Source organism: Pecten maximus, chromosome 9 (assembly GCF_902652985.1).
Source record: "Pecten maximus chromosome 9, xPecMax1.1, whole genome shotgun sequence".
NCBI lineage: Eukaryota > Metazoa > Mollusca > Bivalvia > Pectinida > Pectinidae > Pecten > Pecten maximus.
The window spans coordinates 30,801,092-30,820,828 of NC_047023.1; the positions used below are offsets into that span (position 1 = coordinate 30,801,092).

General features: G+C 38.4%; 1 protein-coding gene across 10 annotated transcripts in view; it reads left to right on the top strand.

Annotated features, from left to right (window-relative positions):
* Positions 1 to 17,209, top strand: part of LOC117334294 (TIMELESS-interacting protein-like) — a 32,516-nt gene extending 15,307 nt beyond the window's left edge. For 2 of the 10 annotated variants that reach the window (XM_033893821.1, XM_033893820.1), the window contains exons 2-9: positions 3,901 to 4,054; positions 5,368 to 5,461; positions 8,972 to 9,047; positions 10,061 to 10,183; positions 11,349 to 11,468; positions 11,867 to 12,088; positions 12,455 to 12,548; positions 13,036 to 17,209. In XM_033893821.1, the coding sequence (XP_033749712.1) occupies positions 3,916 to 4,054; positions 5,368 to 5,461; positions 8,972 to 9,047; positions 10,061 to 10,183; positions 11,349 to 11,468; positions 11,867 to 12,088; positions 12,455 to 12,548; positions 13,036 to 13,676 (1,509 nt within the window). In that variant the 5' untranslated portion in view covers positions 3,901 to 3,915 and the 3' untranslated portion in view covers positions 13,677 to 17,209. The remainder of the gene's footprint in view (positions 1 to 3,900; positions 4,055 to 5,367; positions 5,462 to 8,971; positions 9,048 to 10,060; positions 10,184 to 11,348; positions 11,469 to 11,866; positions 12,089 to 12,454; positions 12,549 to 13,035) is intronic. The other 8 variants (XR_004534076.1, XR_004534070.1, XR_004534071.1 and 5 more) reach the window with 8 other exon arrangements.
* Positions 17,210 to 19,737: the final 2,528 nt, after the last annotated feature.

Sequence of the window (19,737 nt, forward strand, 5' to 3'; positions counted from 1 at the left end):
GTGGCTATATAGGTCTTTTGTTGTGTCAAAAGAAGACTTATCAGGGTTTATAGCTGAAGCTTGTGTGTGAGACAGAGCTGGTACCCTAAAATAATGAAATACTACAAAAGTCATGGTGTGTTTGTAGTCAGTTGATATAAAATTACAGATGTTGCCAAGATCTATGATTTTATAGATCTGCATGCATGGATTATATATATAGTGCCCATTATAAAACAAATTGTATCAATTGATCATTAATAGGTACATACATGTATGTATATGAAAATCTGATTGGATACATCAATTATTATCATGTGAATTCAAAAACATTATAATTATACTTAATAGTACCGTGTTTTGAACATATAAAACCACAAGAATTAGATACAGGTCCTGCATTTATTCAGCAACTACATCATTGGCAATATACAACAGCTAGTAACCATAACTATTTACAGCACCACAGAATAAAACCTTCCACGTGCACACTATCATATAAGAAGCAGCTATTACCCAAAAACATAGACTGAAAACTACAAGGAAAGTAACAAGCCAATGGCTTCTGTTAGTTCATTCAACTGCATTCCCACACATACATGTTACATTCACACATATAAACTAGCACACTTTTCCATTCACAATGGTGCACATAGATTAGCATACACTGTTTTCAATATAAAATACACAATCATGATTACTTGCACATATTCCCAAACTAAATACATACTCCAATACTACATATATTTTACATTCTGAACACATATATTCACACTCACAATTAATAATTCAACTAAAATTCAACACATTACTCTCATACATATACATTTGATATACAAACTGTACACAAATACATACTTTTTGCTAAGGGGCACAACTCTCAAACAAAGGTACATAACTCACAAAATCCATTCCCGTTACATACATGTGAGTATGAGATAAGTATGGTGAAAGAATGCACTAATGTTCTTGATTTGGATAAAATACACTGACATGTTAGACAAGATAAATAGAGATTCAGGTAGTCAGTCAAGGTTCTGGTAGTCTATCCAGGAGAGATCCAGGTAGTCTGTCAAGGTATTGGATAATAGATTGAAGTATATCATTGTGCTAACCATGCATATACAGTATTGATGACACCGACTTTAGGGGGGTTCATTGATGGACTTTGATATTTATATTACTGTGTGATAGAAATCAAAGACCAAAAGTAATGAAAAATACCCTGTCCGCACTGAGGATTTTACTAATATCTCTCGCTCTCTTAGGAAATTCTCACTAGCATGAGCTAGTAAGGGGAGCTGTACTTTCCACTTTCATGTTGCTTTCTTCCTGCACAGAGTTTTTGCCCCTGAAGAAAGCCCAGGTTCTTCATTTCTGAGGAAGCCTTTCAATCTCCAAACAGCTTACAATTGATGTGCATGGTCAGGGCACCAAATCCATAACAAAATATATCCTGCCCATGGTGAGGCTTGAACTGTAGTGACCTCTCACTCCCTAAGCGTACATCCTACCGCTGAGCAAACTAAAAACTGCAACCAATCTGAGCTCATTTCAACAAGCTTGAGCTAGTCATTTAAGGCAATCTTACACTTGTCACTTTTACAACTTTTATGGAGTTGTACGGCACAATGCTCTGTATGGCACAACAGATTTTTGAAACCAATTTCAGAGGTTGAAAGGCTATGAAGCATTGATATATAGAGTGTAATCTTTTCTCAGATTTTATTTTCATATTTCATTAAGCCCAAAAGGATTTACAGGGACTTAGTTACCTTTTTAGCCCACCATCATCAGATGGTGGGCTATTCAAATCGCCCTGCGTCTGTGGTCCGTCGTCCGTCCGGCCGTCCGTCCGTCCGTCCCTCCGTCCGTCCGTAAACAATTCTTGTTATCGCTAATCCTCAGAAAGTACTGAAGGGATCTTTCTCAAATTTCATATTTAGATTCCCCTTGGTGCCTAGTTATGCATATTGCATTTTGAGACCAATCGGAAAACAACATGGCCGACAGGCAGCCATCTTGGATTTTGACAATTGAAGTTTGTTATCGCTATTTCTGAGAAAGTACTGAAGGGATCTTTCTCAAAATTTCATATGTAGGCTCCCCTTGGTGCCTAGTTATGCATATTGCATTTTGAGACCAATCGGAAAACAATATGGCCGACAGGCAGCCATCTTTGATTTTGATAATTGAAGTTTGTTATCGCTATTTCTGAGAATGTACTGAAGGGATCTTTCTCAAATTTCATATGTAGGCTCCCCTTGGTGCCAAGTTATGCATATTGCATTTTGAGACCAATCAGAAAACAACATGGCTGACAGGCAGCCATCTTGGATTTTGATAATTGAAGTTTGTTATCGCTATTTCTGAGAAAGTGCTGAAGGGATCTTTCTCAAATTTCATATGTAGGTTCCCCTTGGTGCCTAGTTATGCATATTGCATTTTGAGACCAATTGGAAAACAACATGGCCGACAGGCAGCCATCTTGGATTTTGACAATTGAAGTTTGTTATTGCTATTTCTGAGAAAGTACTGAAGGGATCTTTCTCAGATTTAATATGTATGTTTCCCTTGGTGCCTAGTTATGCATATTGCATTTTGAGACCTATCGGAAAACAACATGGCCGACAGGTAGCCATCTTGGATTTTGACAATTGAAGTTTGTTATCGCTATTTCTGAGAATGTACTGAAGGAATCTTTCTCAAATTTCATATTTAGATTCCCCTTGGTGCTTAGTTATGCATATTGCATTTTGAGACCAATCAGAAAACAACATGGCCGACAGGCAGCCATCTTGGATTTTGACAATTGAAGTTTGTTATCGCTATTTCTGAGAAGGTACTGAAGGGATCTTTCTCAAATTTCATATGTAGGATTCCCTTGGTGCCTAGTTATGCATATTGCATTTTGAGACCTATCGGAAAACAACATGGCCGACAGGCAGCCATCTTGGATTTTGACAATTGAAGTTTGTTATTACTATTTCTGAGAAAGTACTGAAGGAATCTTTCTCAAATTTCATATGTAGGTTCCCCTTGGTGTCTAGTTATGCATATTACATTTTGAGACCTATCAGAAAACAACATGGCCGACAGGCAGCCATCTTGGATTTTGACAATCAAAGTTTGTTATCGCTATTTCTCAGAAAGTGCTGAAGGGATCTTTCTCAAATTTCATATGTAGGTTCCCCTCGGTGCCTAGTTATGCACATTGCATTTTGAGACCAATAGGAAAACAACATGGCCGACAGGCAGCCATCTTGGATTTTGACAATTGAAGTTTGTTATCACTATTTGTCAGAAATTGCTGAAAGGATCTTTCTGAAATTTCATTTGTAGGTTGCCCTCTGTGCCTAGTTATGCATATTGGATTTTGAGACCAGTCAGAAAACAACCTGGCTGACAGACAGCCATCTTGTATTTTAACAATTGAAGTTTGTTATCGCTATTTTACCTTCTGTAAAATAGCGATAACAAACTGAAGGGATCTTCCCCTTGGTCCCTGGTGTTGCATTTTGGGACCAATCCGAAAACAACAGACAGCCATTATCGCTAAATCTTAAATTTTATATATAGGTTCCCCTTGTTTGAAAAGTACTAGAGGGCTGTTTCTGAATTTACACAGATTAGTAAGACTTAGAGGAAGGGAAAAGTAGAGAAAAGATCAATCTAACATGGAACCTATAAAGATCATTCAATGGTGGGCGCCATGCAAGATCCCTCTGGGATCTCTTGTTTCTGCAAGCTTTTCTCCTGAGGTACATACAATATTTTTGTCAGTGATGGGAAATGTTGAAGCATCAATTAGATATGCAGTGTGTTTTACCATATTGATGGGTTCCAAATGAGATTGGCAAGACCTGTATAATTCACATCTTAAGCAGAATATGAATATCAATTTTGTTGGTACAATTTCAGATTTCTAGTGCAAATATGGAGACAGTTGATCTGAACATGGAGGATATTTTTGAGGACCATGGAGATGATTTTCCTACTGTGGGTCCTTTGCCAGACCTTCCAGAAGAAGATGGGAGTGTAGCTCACCAAGATAATGAGAACGAGGATGATGCAGGTGATATGTCTTTAAGTTACCTGTGTAAATACTGAAACACAGATACAAATGTCGAATAGAAATCATGGAGTCTGTCCAGCTGTCAACTGTGACTATATATATGGTTTCCGGTTTCGAATCACAAGTCCAAAATTAATGAAGATTTCCTTTATACAGTCAAACACTTTAACAGCTCTATGACAGGGATTTTGAACAATTTTATATCAGTCTAAAATTAAACTTTTATTAAGCCCACCATCATCAGATGGGTGGCTATTCGAATCGTCAATGCTCCGTGGTCCGTCAGTCCGTCAGTCCGTCCATCCCACCTTAAACAATTCTTGTTATCGATAATTCTCAGAAAGTACTGAAGGGATCTTTCTCACTTTCTCATATTTCATATGCAATATTTTTGCATTTTGGGACCGATCGGAAAACGACATGGCTGACAGGCAGCCATCTTTGATTTTGATAATTGAAGATTGTTATTACTATTTCTCAGAAAGTTCTGAAGGGATCTTTCTCATATTTCATATATATGTACATGTACTTATAAACAAGTTCTGACCTAGCAAAAAACTTTATGCATTTACTTTGATACTGCATGTATGATGTAGATTTTGCAAACAGATTTTACACAGGTTTGCCGAATAATACTGTGGCAACATTGTGAAGAATCACATGATTTTCTTGGTTGTGAAACTTCATTTATTAGTTGAGATAAGGAAATAATGATAAGGAAATAATAAATTAAAAATCTTCACTAAAGCTATGTGATAAAGAGAATCTTACACTTATACTACTACTGGTGTATGTTGAATAATCAAATTATTGAACATGGATAATGGAAATTAACTACAGAATGTCTTGAGAACTTGAATTCACTTAATTTGAAGAGAATCACTTACATGACCTACTATGGACAAAGCTCACTTAAACCTGCAAGATCTATGATATTCCTCACAAAAACATTGTCTGTTTGTATTGATAATTATATAACGTGTAATGGAGAAATATGAAACTTTCTTCATGCAAGAAATGTAATTTGTAATTTGGTAATCAATAAGTTGTTATTTATGTCAGCATGATAATAATTAGTTGGCAGGGAACAATTGTCAGTATCTCCTGAATTACAATTAAGTCAGTAAAAATAAAACAATGTATAGTATTTTATATTAATGTATTCAACTTTAGATTTATTCCTCTGAAAACTGGACATTTTTCACATGGATAGATCCTAAGTCTATGAGTTTAAGCTTCCCTTATTTCCTAGCACCTTATTCACTGTGGATTTGAAAGTTATCTTTTAACTTATTTTTCTTTTTCATTTGTAGAAAATAGTGAAATTCTTTCAAAGCTGAAAGATTTATCAAAAGGAGCAGCTAAAAAAGTGGTTCGGAAGCCAATTCCAAAACTGGATGCTACAAGGTTGGTTTCCTTATAGTCTTATAATTAACTCTATCATAGTCCAAAGTATCTGTTAATATCAGTTAGGGATACAGTCTCCATCTTCTGGTCATCTGTTAACTTCTACTTTAAAAACTACTCATCCAGAAGCACTGATTAGTTTATCATTTGGTAAGGAACATTATAGGGGGAAGTGGGTTCAGTATTGTGTAAAAATGATGGGCTGGACTTCATGGGACAGAGCTACATAGGTAAAATATTTGTTAACATTCAAATCCTTGTATATGAATGGGTTTTATCTAAATTTGATTTCCATAGTCCTTATAGTTAAATGTGGCGTGACCTGGGCATCATAGTCATACAAACAGCCTCCCTGTGTATCTGAAAGACTTCCCTTGCAATAGAAAAACAGCTTCCCCATATATACTACCCGTGGGCAACATGCAAACAGCTTCCCCATATATACTACCCATGGCAACATGCAAACAGCTTCCCCATATATACTACCCGTGGGCAACATGCAAACAGCTTCCCCATATATACTACCCGTGGGCAACATGCAAACAGCTTCCCCATATATACTACCCGTGGGCAACATGCAAACAGCTTCCCCATATATACTACCCGTGGGCAACATGCAAACAGCTTCCCCATATATACTACCCGTGGGCAACATGCAAACAGCTTCCCCATATATACTACCCGTGGGCAACATGCAAACAGCTTCCCCATATATACTACCCGAGGGCAACATGCAAACAGCTTCCCCATATATACTACCCGAGGGCAACATGCAAACAGCTTCCCCATATATACTACCCGTGGGCAACATGCAAACAGCTTCCCCATATATACTACCCGTGGGTAACATACAAACAGCTTCCCCATATATCCATACAGATAACCCAGGCAACACAGCAGCTGATGTGAAACTGTCATCATAGAATGTTACGAAATGGTTATGTACATGTAAGGTGTTTAGGATTGGAGCCTTCCTGTGTTATGTAAGGTGTTTAGGATTGTACATGTAAGGTGTTTAGGATTGGAGCCTTCCTGTGTTATGTAAGGTGTTTAGGATTGGAACCTTCCTGTGTTATGTAAGGTGTTTAGGATTGGAGCCTTCCTGTGTTATGTAAGGTGTTTAGCATGGGAGCCTTCCTGTGTTATATAAGGTGTTTAGGATTGGAGCCTTCCTGTGCTATGTAAGGTGTTTAGGATTGGAGCCTTCCTGTGTTATGTAAGGTGTTTAGGATTGGAGCCATCCTGTGTTATGTAAGGTGTTTAGGATTGGAACCTTCCTGTACTATATTAGGTGTTTAGGATTGGAGCCTTCCTGTGTTATGTAAGGTGTTTAGGATTGGAACCTTCCTGTGTTATGTAAGGTGTTTAGGATTGGAGCCTTCCTGTGTTATGTAAGGTGTTTAGCATGGGAGCCTTCCTGTGTTATATAAGGTGTTTAGGATTGGAGCCTTCCTGTGTTATGTAAGGTGTTTAGGATTGGAGCCTTCCTGTGTTATGTAAGGTGTTTAGGATTGGAGCCATCCTGTGTTATGTAAGGTGTTTAGGATTGGAGCCTTCCTGTGTTATGTAAGGTGTTTAGGATTGGAGCCTTCCTGTGTTATGTAAGGTGTTTAGGATTGGAGCCATCCTGTGTTAATGTAAGATGTTTAGCATTGGAGTCTTCCTGTGTTATGTAAGGTGTTTAGGATTGGAGCCATCCTGTGTTATGTAAGGTGTTTAGCATTGGAGTCTTCCTGTGTTATGTAAGGTGTTTAGGATTGGAGCCATCCTGTGTTATGTAAGGTGTTTAGGATTGGAGCCTTTCTGTGTTATGTAAGGTGTTTAGGATTGGAGCCATCCTGTGTTATGTAAGGTGTTAATGATTGGTGCAATCCTGTGTTATGTTAGGTGTTTAGGATTGGAGCCTTCCTGTTGTGTTATGTTAGGTGTTTAGGATTGGAGCCTTCCTGTGTTATGTAAGGTGTTTAGGATTGGAGCCTTCCTGTGTTATGTAAGGTGTTTATGATTGGTGCAATCCTGTGCTATATTAGGTGTTTAGGATTGAAGCCCTCCTGTGTTATGTAAGGTGTGAGGATTGGAGTCATTCTATGTAATCTAAGGTGTTTAGGATTGGAGTCATTCTATGCTAGTTTGATGTTATTATTGATCAATAGATGTAGGTCATCCACATGAGTATATAACCAGTCAGCTGTGAAATCAGAATTGTTATCTCACTCAAGGTCAAATCTTTCGACAGTAAACATTTGTAATGAATTGTTAGGTTACAGTGATCAACTGTGTCCTCTTGGATGGGATTTGAATCACTGGAGACTATCCACTAATAACTCATCAAGGCAAAATAAAATTTGTGTCCAGAGCCAATCAGAATGAATGGTGGACAAAGTTTATAAATAAACAATTGATATTGACCAGTAGTCACTAACAAGTCAACCCTCCTGTATGACGACCAGTGGTCACTGAAGGACCCTCCTGTATGATCATTGGTCAGAAACCATTCGATCCTCCTGTAGATGGTCAGTAGTCACTAAAGAGTAGACCCTCCTGCATTTCACTAACTAGTCTACCCTCCTGCATTTCACTGACCAGTCGACCCTCCTGTAGAACCAATGGTCGCTAACTAGTCAACCCTGGAGTCGTGTATGACCAGTGGTCACTAACCAGTTAACCCTCCTGTATGACCAGTGGTCACAAACCAGTCAACCCTCCTGTATGACCAATGGTCACTAACCAGTCAACCCTTCTGTATGACCAGTGGTCACTAACCAGTCAACCCTCCTGTATGACCAATGGTCACTAACCAGTCAACCCTCCTTTATGATCAATGGTCACTAACTAGTCAACCCTCGTGTATGACCAGTAGTCACTAACTAGTCAACCCTCGTGTATGACCATTGGTCACAAACCAGTCAACCCTCCTGTGTGACCAATGGTCACTAACCAGTCAACCCTCCTGTATGACCAATGGTCACTAACCAGTCAACCCTCCTGTATAACCAATGGTCACAAACCAGTCAACCCTCGTGTATAACCAATGGTCGCTAACCAGTCAACCCTCCTGTATAACCAATGGTTGCTAACCAGTCAACCCTCCTGTATGACTCCTGTAAGATTTCTCATTCCCACCAGGGGAGTAGATAAAGTTTATTATCCTTTATATGGTCAGTGGGCTGAATATCATTACCCACGGAAAGTTTTACCTTTTCCATTACAACTTGGAAAAGAAATCTATGATTATATAATCATTAGGCTTTGGGGTACTAGGAGATACCTGGTATATATTGGATGGCATTTGTATATAATTTATTCAAAACTTTGAATCGGTATGTTGGTACTTACTTGATATTGCCATTGGAATGGCAGATGGTCTCCAGCTGTGAAATAATGTGTTGTCAAGCTTCAACATGTTGTTCACAGTTGCCAAACTTGTGTTGCATGTACTGTTTTCTTAATATAAATCTATATCAAAACTAAGGTGACCTTTAATGCCCATGTGCTTTTGTTTGTTTACAGATTGTGTGGTGAAAGGGGAATACCTATCCTTCCCAAAACATTCCAGGGTATCAAGTTCAAGGGCAAAGGTCATGAGGTAAGTATCATAAGACAAAGGTCATGAGGTAAGTATCATAAGACAAAGGTCATTAGGTTAGTATCATAAGACAAAGGTCATGAGGTTAGTATCATAAGACAAAGGTCATGAGGTAAGTATCATAAGACAAAGGTCATGAGGTAAGTATCATAAGACAAAGGTCATGAGGTAAGTATCATAAGACAAAGGTCATTAGGTTAGTATCATAAGACAAAGGTCATGAGGTTAGTATCATAAGACAAAGGTCATGAGGTAAGTATCATAAGACAAAGGTCATGAGGTTAGTATCATAAGACAAAGGTCATGAGGTTAGTATCATAAGACAAAGGTCATGAGGTTATATTAGTATCTTAAGACAAAGGTCTTGAGGTTAGTATCATAAGACAAAGGTCATGAGGTCAGTATCATAAGACAAAGGCCATGGAGGTAAGTATCATAAGACAAAGGTCATGACGTTAGTATCATAAGACAAAGGTCATGAGGTTAGTATCATAAGACAAAGGTCATGAGGTTATATTAGTATCTTAAGACAAAGGTCTTGAGGTTAGTATCATAAGACAAAGGTCATGAGGTCAGTATCATAAGACAAAGGTCGTGAGGTCAGTATCATAAGACAAAGGTCGTGAGGTCAGTATCATAAGACAAAGGTCGTGAGGTCAGTATCATAAGACAAAGGTCGTGAGGTCAGTATCATAAGACAAAGCTCATGAGGTAACAAGTTACAACCACGAGACAAAGAAAATGAAGTAGGAATCATATTGTAAAGTATCCTTAGACAATGGTCAGTAGGTAAGTTGCGTAAAGCAAGTGTTAGGAAATTGTTGTAAATGTAGTCATGAATCTGGTATACAACCAACTTTAAATTTACACTAATGGTTTTTTTTCGGTAGAAGTTTGCAACCACAAGAACATCAAATCTGTTTTCTTTGATTTATATTAAAGAGCTTTAATTTAAATTTGAAAGATATTGATTGTTTAAGTACAATAAAAACACCATGACTTATTCCTGACAGGCAAAAGACTTAGGGGTGATCATGAGGTACCTTGAACACTGGGCACACAGGCTGTTTCCTAAAATGCCATTTGATGAAGTTTTGGAAAGGATAGAGAGACTGGGTACCAAAAAGGAAGTACAGGTAACCATAGCAGCCATCTGTAATGTGTCTAAATACTGTCTAAATTTATAAAAACAAAAACAAAAAAAAACTAGATATATACAGAAAAGTGAACATCCCTCTCTTGTTAAGGATTTTACTGAGTTACTGTTTTCCCCAGTCCTGTTTAATATCCACCCTTCAATGATATCCCTGTTTTCCCCAGTCCTGTATACGATCCACCCTTCAAAGATATCTCTGTTTTCCCCACTCCTGTATAAGATCCACCGTTTATTGATATCCCTGTTTTCCCCAGTCCTGTATACGATCCACCCTTCAATGATATCCCTGTTTTCCCAGTCCTGTATACGATCCACCCTTCAATGATATCCCTGTTTTCCCCAGTCCTGTATCAGATCCACCCTTCAATGATATCCCTGTTTTCCCCAGTCCTGTATCAGATCCACCCTTCAATGATATCCCTGTTTTCCCCAGTCCTGTATAAGATCCACCCTTCAATGATATCTATGTTTTCCCCAGTCCTGTATCAGATCCACCCTTCAATGATATCTCTGTTTTCCCAGTCCTGTATAATATCCACCCTTCAATGATATCTCTGTTTTCCCAGTCCTGTATCAGATCCACCCATCAATGATATCTCCGTTTCCCCCAGTCCTGTATAAGATCCACCGTTTATTGATATCCCTGTTTTCCCCAGTCCTGTATACGATCCACCCTTCAATGATATCTCTGTTTTCCCAGTCCTGTATCAGATCCACCCATCAATGATATCTGTTTCCCCCAGTCCTGTATAATATCCACCCTTCAATGATATCCCTGTTTTCCCAGTCCTGTATCAGATCCACCCATCAATGATATCTCCGTTTCCCCCAGTCCTGTATAATATCCACCCATCAATGATATCCCTGTTTTTCCCAGTCCTGTATCAGATCCACCCTTCAATGATATCTATGTTTTCCCCAGTCCTGTATAATATCCACCCTTCAATGATATCTCTGATTTCCCCAGTCCTGTATACGATCCACCCTTCAATGATATCTCTGTTTTCCCCAGTCCTGTATACGATCCACCCTTCAATGATATCTATGTTTTCCCCGGTCCTGTATAAGATCCACCCTTCAATGATATCTGTTTTCCCCAGTCCTGTATCAGATCCAACGTTTATTGATATCTTTGTTTTCCCCAGTCCTGTATAAAGAGGATGAGACTTGACATGCCCATACTTTCAAGTGACTTTGTTCCGGAGGCTGATAATGAGGATGAAGATGAACTGACCAATGGAACAAACCAAAATGGCGGAACACAGGTAAGGTGCTATTGATTCAGTGATCATCAAGAATTACATAAATCTTAAATAAGCTACACAAATTGTAGCCACTTTGTCATTGTGGTGGTTATACAAAGGGCTGTGACCTTGAATAGCCTTGAATTCACTTTTAGTCTGGAATAGCCCTGAATCCTTGTCAGTGGTCTTAAAAAGTCCTTTTATATGCAATATCAGTGTTTCATGTACATGGAGACATTTAGTTTGGGGATAAATGAACTTTTAATCCTAATTGGAAGATCAACTCTTTGTTTAGATGAATTGCATTTGTGTCTCAAAAATTATGGAAATCAAAAGCTGAAATTGTACAAGTGAAGCCTTGGGCATTGCAAATACCTTTATGTTAAATCTAGTAAACTAACCATATTTTCATCTTTAAGCCTGGTGTGAATCGAGATGCTGAGGAGGTTTGGGATGAAATGATCCGTGAGGAAGAAGAAGCAATGAATCGGATACCTACACCAGTGAAGACATCACATCTCAGGACAGCTCTCTCCCAGCCAGACACGCCCACTTCCTACTCTACCGACAGCAGCCACACCCCCTCCACACCCACTACTCCACACACACCCGTTAACAATGTCAGCAGTAGTCTGGCCATGGTACGGAAAACTCTACTTCCCACCAATACAGCTTATTGATATCATGTGTCCTTATAGTAAAGTGGTTGATACATCAACAGATTGCTGCCTAGAATTGCCTGAACCATTACTAAAATCTGATTGTAAAACTGTGATCATAAACTTGTGGTGTATTGTGACAGTCACCTGAGATGATACTGAACATGGGCCAGGGGAATTGTGGGTAGCAATTAATGTAATGTGCCAATATTAATAAAACAAAAGTACTTGTGGTATCTTAGCGAGGCAGGCTCTCTGGCCACCAATGGTGGACAGTTAGATTAGTACAGGGTGGATTTCCCTCTGCATGCAGGTAAAGACTAAAGTGTGAATGTTATTTGATTTCAGGGCCTCACTCCTGAACAGGTTGAGAGGATGGAGAGAAATAAAAGACAAGCAATGGAAAAACGCAACAAAGGAAAAGCTGTATTTAAAGTTCCAGGTAACAGAGATAGCCACTCTTAACCATACATTGTTTATGTCCATAATTGGATGTAGGCCAGGCACTGTATAACATTTCCATTACAGGGGCCCATATTTAGATAAAAGGCCACTCCCAGGTAGTAAAGATGTGGTTTAATAATCACTTTGTCCATGCACCAGTGAGGGCATGAACTTTAGTTAAACCATGGAACACCATGGGAGCCAGGGTTAAAGGTCAACCATAGCAACTTCTGAAATTAAGTTTTTGTACAGGATCTCTCATAAATTCTGGAACAGATATGAGTTTATATTCATACAATACTATGGTTTTAATGTTCTAAAATCAAAAAACAGATTTTCTTGGTTTTTGGTCAAGGGTTCAATGCCACAATTAACATGCTTTACTTAGGTTAGTGTAATTAATATCACTACCTATTGTTGTTAGATAAATAAAAATAATCTAATGACACGTAAATGTAATCATTATTCTGTCTTACTTTTACAAGCCACACCCACATCTACCCATGGGTCACCTCTTAGTCAAACAAAGACCACACCTCCTGGAACAGTATCAAACTCACTGGAAAACGGGATGTCGGCAACTTCCACAGACAGTGATGCAATGAGTGAAGTCATCTTACAGCAAGACAGAGAAAAATCAGTCAAAAGCAATGTCGCGCCGCTCACAGGAAAATCAGTCGAGGCCGGCAGTGTCACGCCACTCACAGGAAAATCAGTCGAGGACAGCAACGTCACGCCACTGGCATCAAACTCAGTCGAGGACAGCAACGTCACGCCCCTGGCATCAAACTCAGTCGAGGACAGCAATGTCGCACCACTCGTATCAAAATCAGTTGAGGACAGCAATGTCGCACCACTTGCAACAAAATCAGTCGAGGACAGCAATGTCACACAATTTACAGAAAAAATGGATGAGGATAGTAACATTACACCACCCACTAACAGCTCCAATAGTGATTCTCAGATGAGTGAGGTGTTCCCTGTTATAGACAAAGTAAAGCAGGGTAGCAGCACATATGACTCTAGTCAGGAAATGAGTGAAGTTATTCCCCTTGTTAGCAATTTAAGGGGAGATAATTCTGGTGACTGCAGCCCATCCAAAATGAGGAAGATAGACAGTGTATAAACAGTTTTATGAAATTTATTGTAACAATGTACTGAATTTAATATATTTATTGTTTTATGTTTATATTTGTGCCCTTAACTTTCAGCAGCTTTGCAGAGTCTGTAGTTGGAAAATTTTGAAGACCTTTCAGGTTTAGGAAAATCCCAAAGGCCAGTCACATTTCCTGTGTCTATACTTTAATAGTCATTGTTTGTCTCTCCCGGTGATGAAGATGAAGCAAATCATTAAATGTGGCTGATGTGAGACTAATGTTTCTCACATTGTGGCTCAATATTCACTTCTCACGGCAAATCATGCTAGATTCCATATCCTTTCACTATTGGAATTATTCCATGTAGATGTATTGGTTCATCATCATCATAATAAAATCGTTTATATAGCATTTACTAGAATACTCAGGTAAGTGGTATTCATGGATATTTCTTCAATCTTCATTACCAATGGTCTATCAGACCATACTTTATACTGTACATGTAAATAATAAATACTTGGATTTTTGTTTATTGTCATCAGATGGATATTTATCTACATGAGATTGATGTCCTGTATCCCTAGTCCTACCTAACATCCAATATATGATAAAAACTATGATGATCTACATGTATTTACAGTATATATAACAAGATGGAAATATATAACTTAGCAACACAAATGACGAAGGAAGACAACTTTTTGACTTGTGTTCTGACCGGGCCAAGATTTTAATATGTATTTATACTTGTATAAGACCCTTCTCATTGTGTAAAGTTCAGATTTGGGGAGGACCTATTTGTGAACCATTATATGATTAATGATGTAAAACTGAGGATTCTTGCAAGGGCTTATTAAATAAAGTAACTACAAATGCTTAACTTAGTAGAGTTTGGTTCCCAGCTGAATACGTTTTGATCAACATATTGACTTGAAGTTAAAGAATGTTTAAAATGAACCATAGGTTTCCCTTTTAAGATGTCTATATTTCACCATGTAATTTTATCAGCAAAGAAAAAAAAATTAATCAGATGAAAATAAAGACTTTAACTCACAGTAGGAATTCTTATTGCAGGAATGTTCTGTTTCTAAAGTCGTTTGAGTGCTAAACTATTTATAGATGACACAAAGTCTAGATTAAGAACACCTGCCATGCGGTGTGGGGAGAGTGACAAAGTCTAGATTAAGAACACCTGCCATGTGGTGTGAGTAGAGTGACAAAGTCTAGATTAAGAACACCTGCCATGCGGTGTGAGGAGAGTGACAAAGTCTAGATTAAGAACACCTGCCATGCGGTGTGGGGAGAGTGACAAAGTCTAGATTAAGAACACCTACAATGCGGTGTGAGGAGAGTGCATTTTTGCTCTCCAAATACCCATCTATTGTTTATTCTTTATTTGTTTCTTTGGTCTATCACTCACGATCAGCCAGGGTAATTGTTACGCGAGGTCCATAGGTTACATTACTCTGATAACTGCTATAGGCTTCATTGCTTCAATAACTACTATAGGTTTTACCATTTCATTAGCTGCTCTAGGTTTCACCACTCTCATAACTGCTATAGGTTTCACCATTCCAATAACTACTATAGGTTTCATTACTTCAGTAACTGCTATAGGTTTCACCATTCCAATAACTGCTATAGGTTTCACCACTCCAATAACTGCTATAGGTTTCACCACTTCAATAAGTACTATAGGCTTCACCATTTCAATAACTGCTCTAGGTTTCATTACTTCAATAATTGCTATAGGTTTCACCAATCCAATAACTACTATAGGTTTCCTCATTTCAATAACTGCTCTAGGTTTCATTACTTCAGTAATTGCTAAAGCTTTCACCACACCCATAACTGCTATAGGTTTCACCACTCCAATAACTGCTATAGGTTTCACCACTCCAATAACTGCTATAGGTTTCACCACTCCAATAACTACTATAGTTTCACCACTCCAATAACTGCTATAGGTTTCACCACACCCATAACTGCTATAGGTTTCACCACTCCAATAACTGCTATAGGTTTCACCACTCCAATAACTGCTATAGGTTTCACCACTCCAATAACTGCTATAGGTTTCACCACTCCAATAACTGTTATAGGTTTCATCAGTCCAATAACTGCTATAGGTTTCACCACTCCAATAACTGCTATAAGTTTCACCACTCCAATAACTACTATAGGTTTCACCACTCCAATAACTGCTATAGGTTTCACCACTCCAATAACTGCTATAGGTTTCATCAGTTCAATAACTGCTATAGGTTTCATCAGTTCAATAACTGCTATAGGTTTCACCACTCCAATAACTGCTATAGGTTTCACCACTCCAATAACTGCTATAGGTTTCACCACACCCATAACTGCTATAGGTTTCATCACTCCCATAACTACTATAGGCTTCACCACTCCAATAACTACTATAGGTTTCACCACTCCAATAACTGCTATAGGTTTCATCAGTTCAATAACTGCTATAGGTTTCACCACTCCAATAACTGCTATAGGTTTCACCACTCCAATAACTACTATAGGTTTCACCACTCCAATAACTACTATAGGTTTCACCACTCCAATAACTACTATAGGTTTCACCACTCCAATAACTGCTATAGGTTTCATTACTTCAGTAATTGCTAAAGCTTTCACCACACCCATAACTGCTATAGGTTTCACCACTCCAATAACTACTATAGGTTTCACCACTCCAATAACTGCTATAGGTTTCATCAGTTCAATTGTCACGTTGCTCTCATAATTGGTTCTAACGTTAACATTTTCATAACTGAACTCTCCAATTCTGACATTCTAGTGCTATTGACTTTTTAGGTCATCTGAGACGAAGTCAATATTAGGTCTGTAGCATGCTCAGATGAAGGGCTATCAAGTTTTTCCAAATGGTCGACCTTTACCTTCATGCAAGGATACAGGGGCCGTATATGCTAAAATATATCAAAACTCAGGTGACTGTTAAGGCCCAGGGGCCTCTTGTATTTTCAAGATTGTAGAATTCCAAGTGTTTGTTCATCTTCAATAATACCACATACTCTGAATTATAATGGTCTACAAAATTTTGGACTTGGTTTGTCATGTTCATTCTCCTGATATAGATGTTCATCCTTTTTGGGTGATCAAGATTATTCACGTAATCCACTTGTATGCTTAAATCTCCTGTAGAATAAATCTTTACTATCATGTACTTTGTATGCTCTGTTTAAATACGTAAAGTGCTTCATTAGATGTATTGTTCATAAGATGACTTTGTTTATACCGTATGCCATAACTGGGTATTTTGTTTATACAGTACCGCTGTCATACCAGGTAAACTGAATACTTTGTGTATATGTTCATTACACTTTTCAGATTATGTGACAACTTGTTTAAGCATTTATTAAAGTTACTGACCACAGCACTGAGGTACTTTTACACATTTGTACCATGTCAAAAAGGTCACAAAAGCACACAATAGCTTTCATTCACCGGGTATTACTTTGGCATACCTTACATTGTAATAGACAGTGATGTGCATGATTTATAATGTAATAAACAGCGCTCAGCAATATATAATGTATTTGTTTTGCTTGTAAAGTCTTCACTGATCAAAACCAGGTATCGGGACCAACATTTTACTTCGGTATAACTTAGTTTTCGCATTATCCAAGGTTTTTTTTTCAAGAAAAAGAAGGATTTTGGCCGAGACCCGAGTTCGATTTAACAAAGTTTTTTAACGAAGTTTAACTGTATATAAACATTGTATTGATAACTTCTTCACTTAACTTCACCTACAGTGTATGACCTTTATTTGACCCGACAAACAAAAGAGGGCACAATGGTTTTCAATGTCATACTTTGGTCATGATTCCTCATTGTAACATCCTGATTGTTGGGTGTAAAAGTATTCTGTAAGGACTGACTGTCCTGAAGCATGACTTGGGTAATCTTGGATGATTTGTACTTAAGAAAACTGCTGTTAACACAGTAGAAACATGTTAACTAAGCAAAGTATACAGGTATCAAAAAGATTTACAGAAATAGACTGGAACCTTGTTAATGCAGCCATCTTTTTATCTGGGCATGATGTCCAATTCTTAAAAAACTATAGCAGTTTTTATAAATTCGTCAAAATTTGATGGGAGTGTTTTTGCATAGCCATATTAATCAGGCATGAATATACACATGTATATATATTTGCCTGGAGATCTGCAATACAGTATTGCAGCATATCATAGAAGCATGGAAATTACAAGTCTATGTATTGCAGTGTATCGCAGAGAAGCAGAAATTACAAGTCTACTTTTAACTAGATTGGCTTTATATCGTATGAAGCGAGTTCTTAGCTCACATGCCCAAAGGGAAAAATGGCTTATGGCGTCCTCCATCCGTCTGGTTTCAACTTTTCCATTTAAACAACTTCTCAATAAGCAAAAGGCCCAGGGACTTGATAGTGTGTCTGTAGCATGCTGCGGTAAAGTGCTACCAAGTTTGTTCAAATGAATGACCTTCACTTTTATTCAAGGTCACAGGGGTCAAAAAGGCTAAAATCTTTAAACAGCTTCTTCTCATTAACAAAGAGGCCCACAGACCGGATACTGGGTCTGTAGCAAGCTCATGAAGGCCTACCATGTTTGTTCAAATGAATAACCTTGATCTTCATTCAAGGTCACAAGGGACAAATAGACTAAAATACATCCATGACTTCTTTTTAAAAACCAAAAGGTCCAGAGACCTGATATTTGGCTTGTAGCATGATTGGGTGAAGGCTAGAAAGTTTGTTCAAATGAATAACCTTGACCATTGTTTGAGTTTGAAAGAGTTAAATTGGCCAAAATATTTGAAAGACACCTCTTCAAATAAACGTTAGGCTCTGAGATTTTATATCTAGTCTCTGATACACTTGTTCTTGATTATGTTGATGTATAAAAAGGATTCCTGGATAGGTGAGCTATTCGGGTCTATATATATGGCCCTTGTTTCTTAGTGGCATTCGGTTTCAATAATTATTTAAAAAGGAGTTTTTCTTTTTCGTTTAATGTTTCAATCCCAAGATCTTCAATTGGACTTTATTTCAAATCAATCTCTATGAATCTTGGCATGTCAGTTTTGCCTGGGACAGGAATATTATGTCCCTTCCCTTTGTACTTTTGTTAATACAACAAATCAAACGTTTTACCAAATCATTTGACAGTGGAAGCTGGATCATACAAGTTGAACTGTTAAACATAAGAAAGTTTGAATCTGATCACTCCTGGTTTTCAGGGATGATCTGAAGCAATAGCTCTCCAAGTTCAAGGTAATAAACAGTTGCAGATGTTTTCTTTTGACCATGGAGAAATGTACTTACTCCATGTTACATCTAAGGAATGTATCTTAACTTTGCAGAATACAAACATTTGTTTTATAGACTTTTTTGTTTGTTTGCTTGGTTTATCGCCCCCTGAACAGCCAGTCATTTTGAGACGGGGTCTCCTAATAGTAGTTGGTGACTACCTTGCTTAACAACATACAGGAGGCCTGTTGCATGTCACCAAGAACAATCAGGGTAAAGTTTCTTGCCCAAAGACACAACCACGAAAGTTCAGACAGGTCCTTTCCTCAGTTTCCCGAGAAACACATCCTGCCAGGGGTAGGGAGTGTCAAACCATGTACCTCGGACCTTCACCTGAGGTTACATGGCCGGTACTCTGACCGGCTGAGCTTTGATGGCTGGTGTTCTAACCAACTGAGCTATCATGGCCGGTACTCTGACCGGCTGAGCTTTGATGGCTGGTGTTCTAACCAACTGAGCTATCATGACGGTGCTCTAACCGACTGAGATATCATAGCCGGTGCTCTAACCGTCTGAGTTATCCTGGACAGCGTTCTTACCGACTGAGCTATCATGGCCTTTGCTCTAACCGACTGAGCTATCATGGCCGGTGCTCTAACCGACTGAGCTATCATGGCCGGTGCTCTAACCAACTGAGCTATCATGGCCGGTGCTCTAACCGACTGAGCTATCATGGCCGGTGCTCTAACCGACTGAGCTATCATGGCCGGTGCTCTAACCGACTGAGCTATCATGGCTGGTGCTCTAACCGACTGAGCTATCAT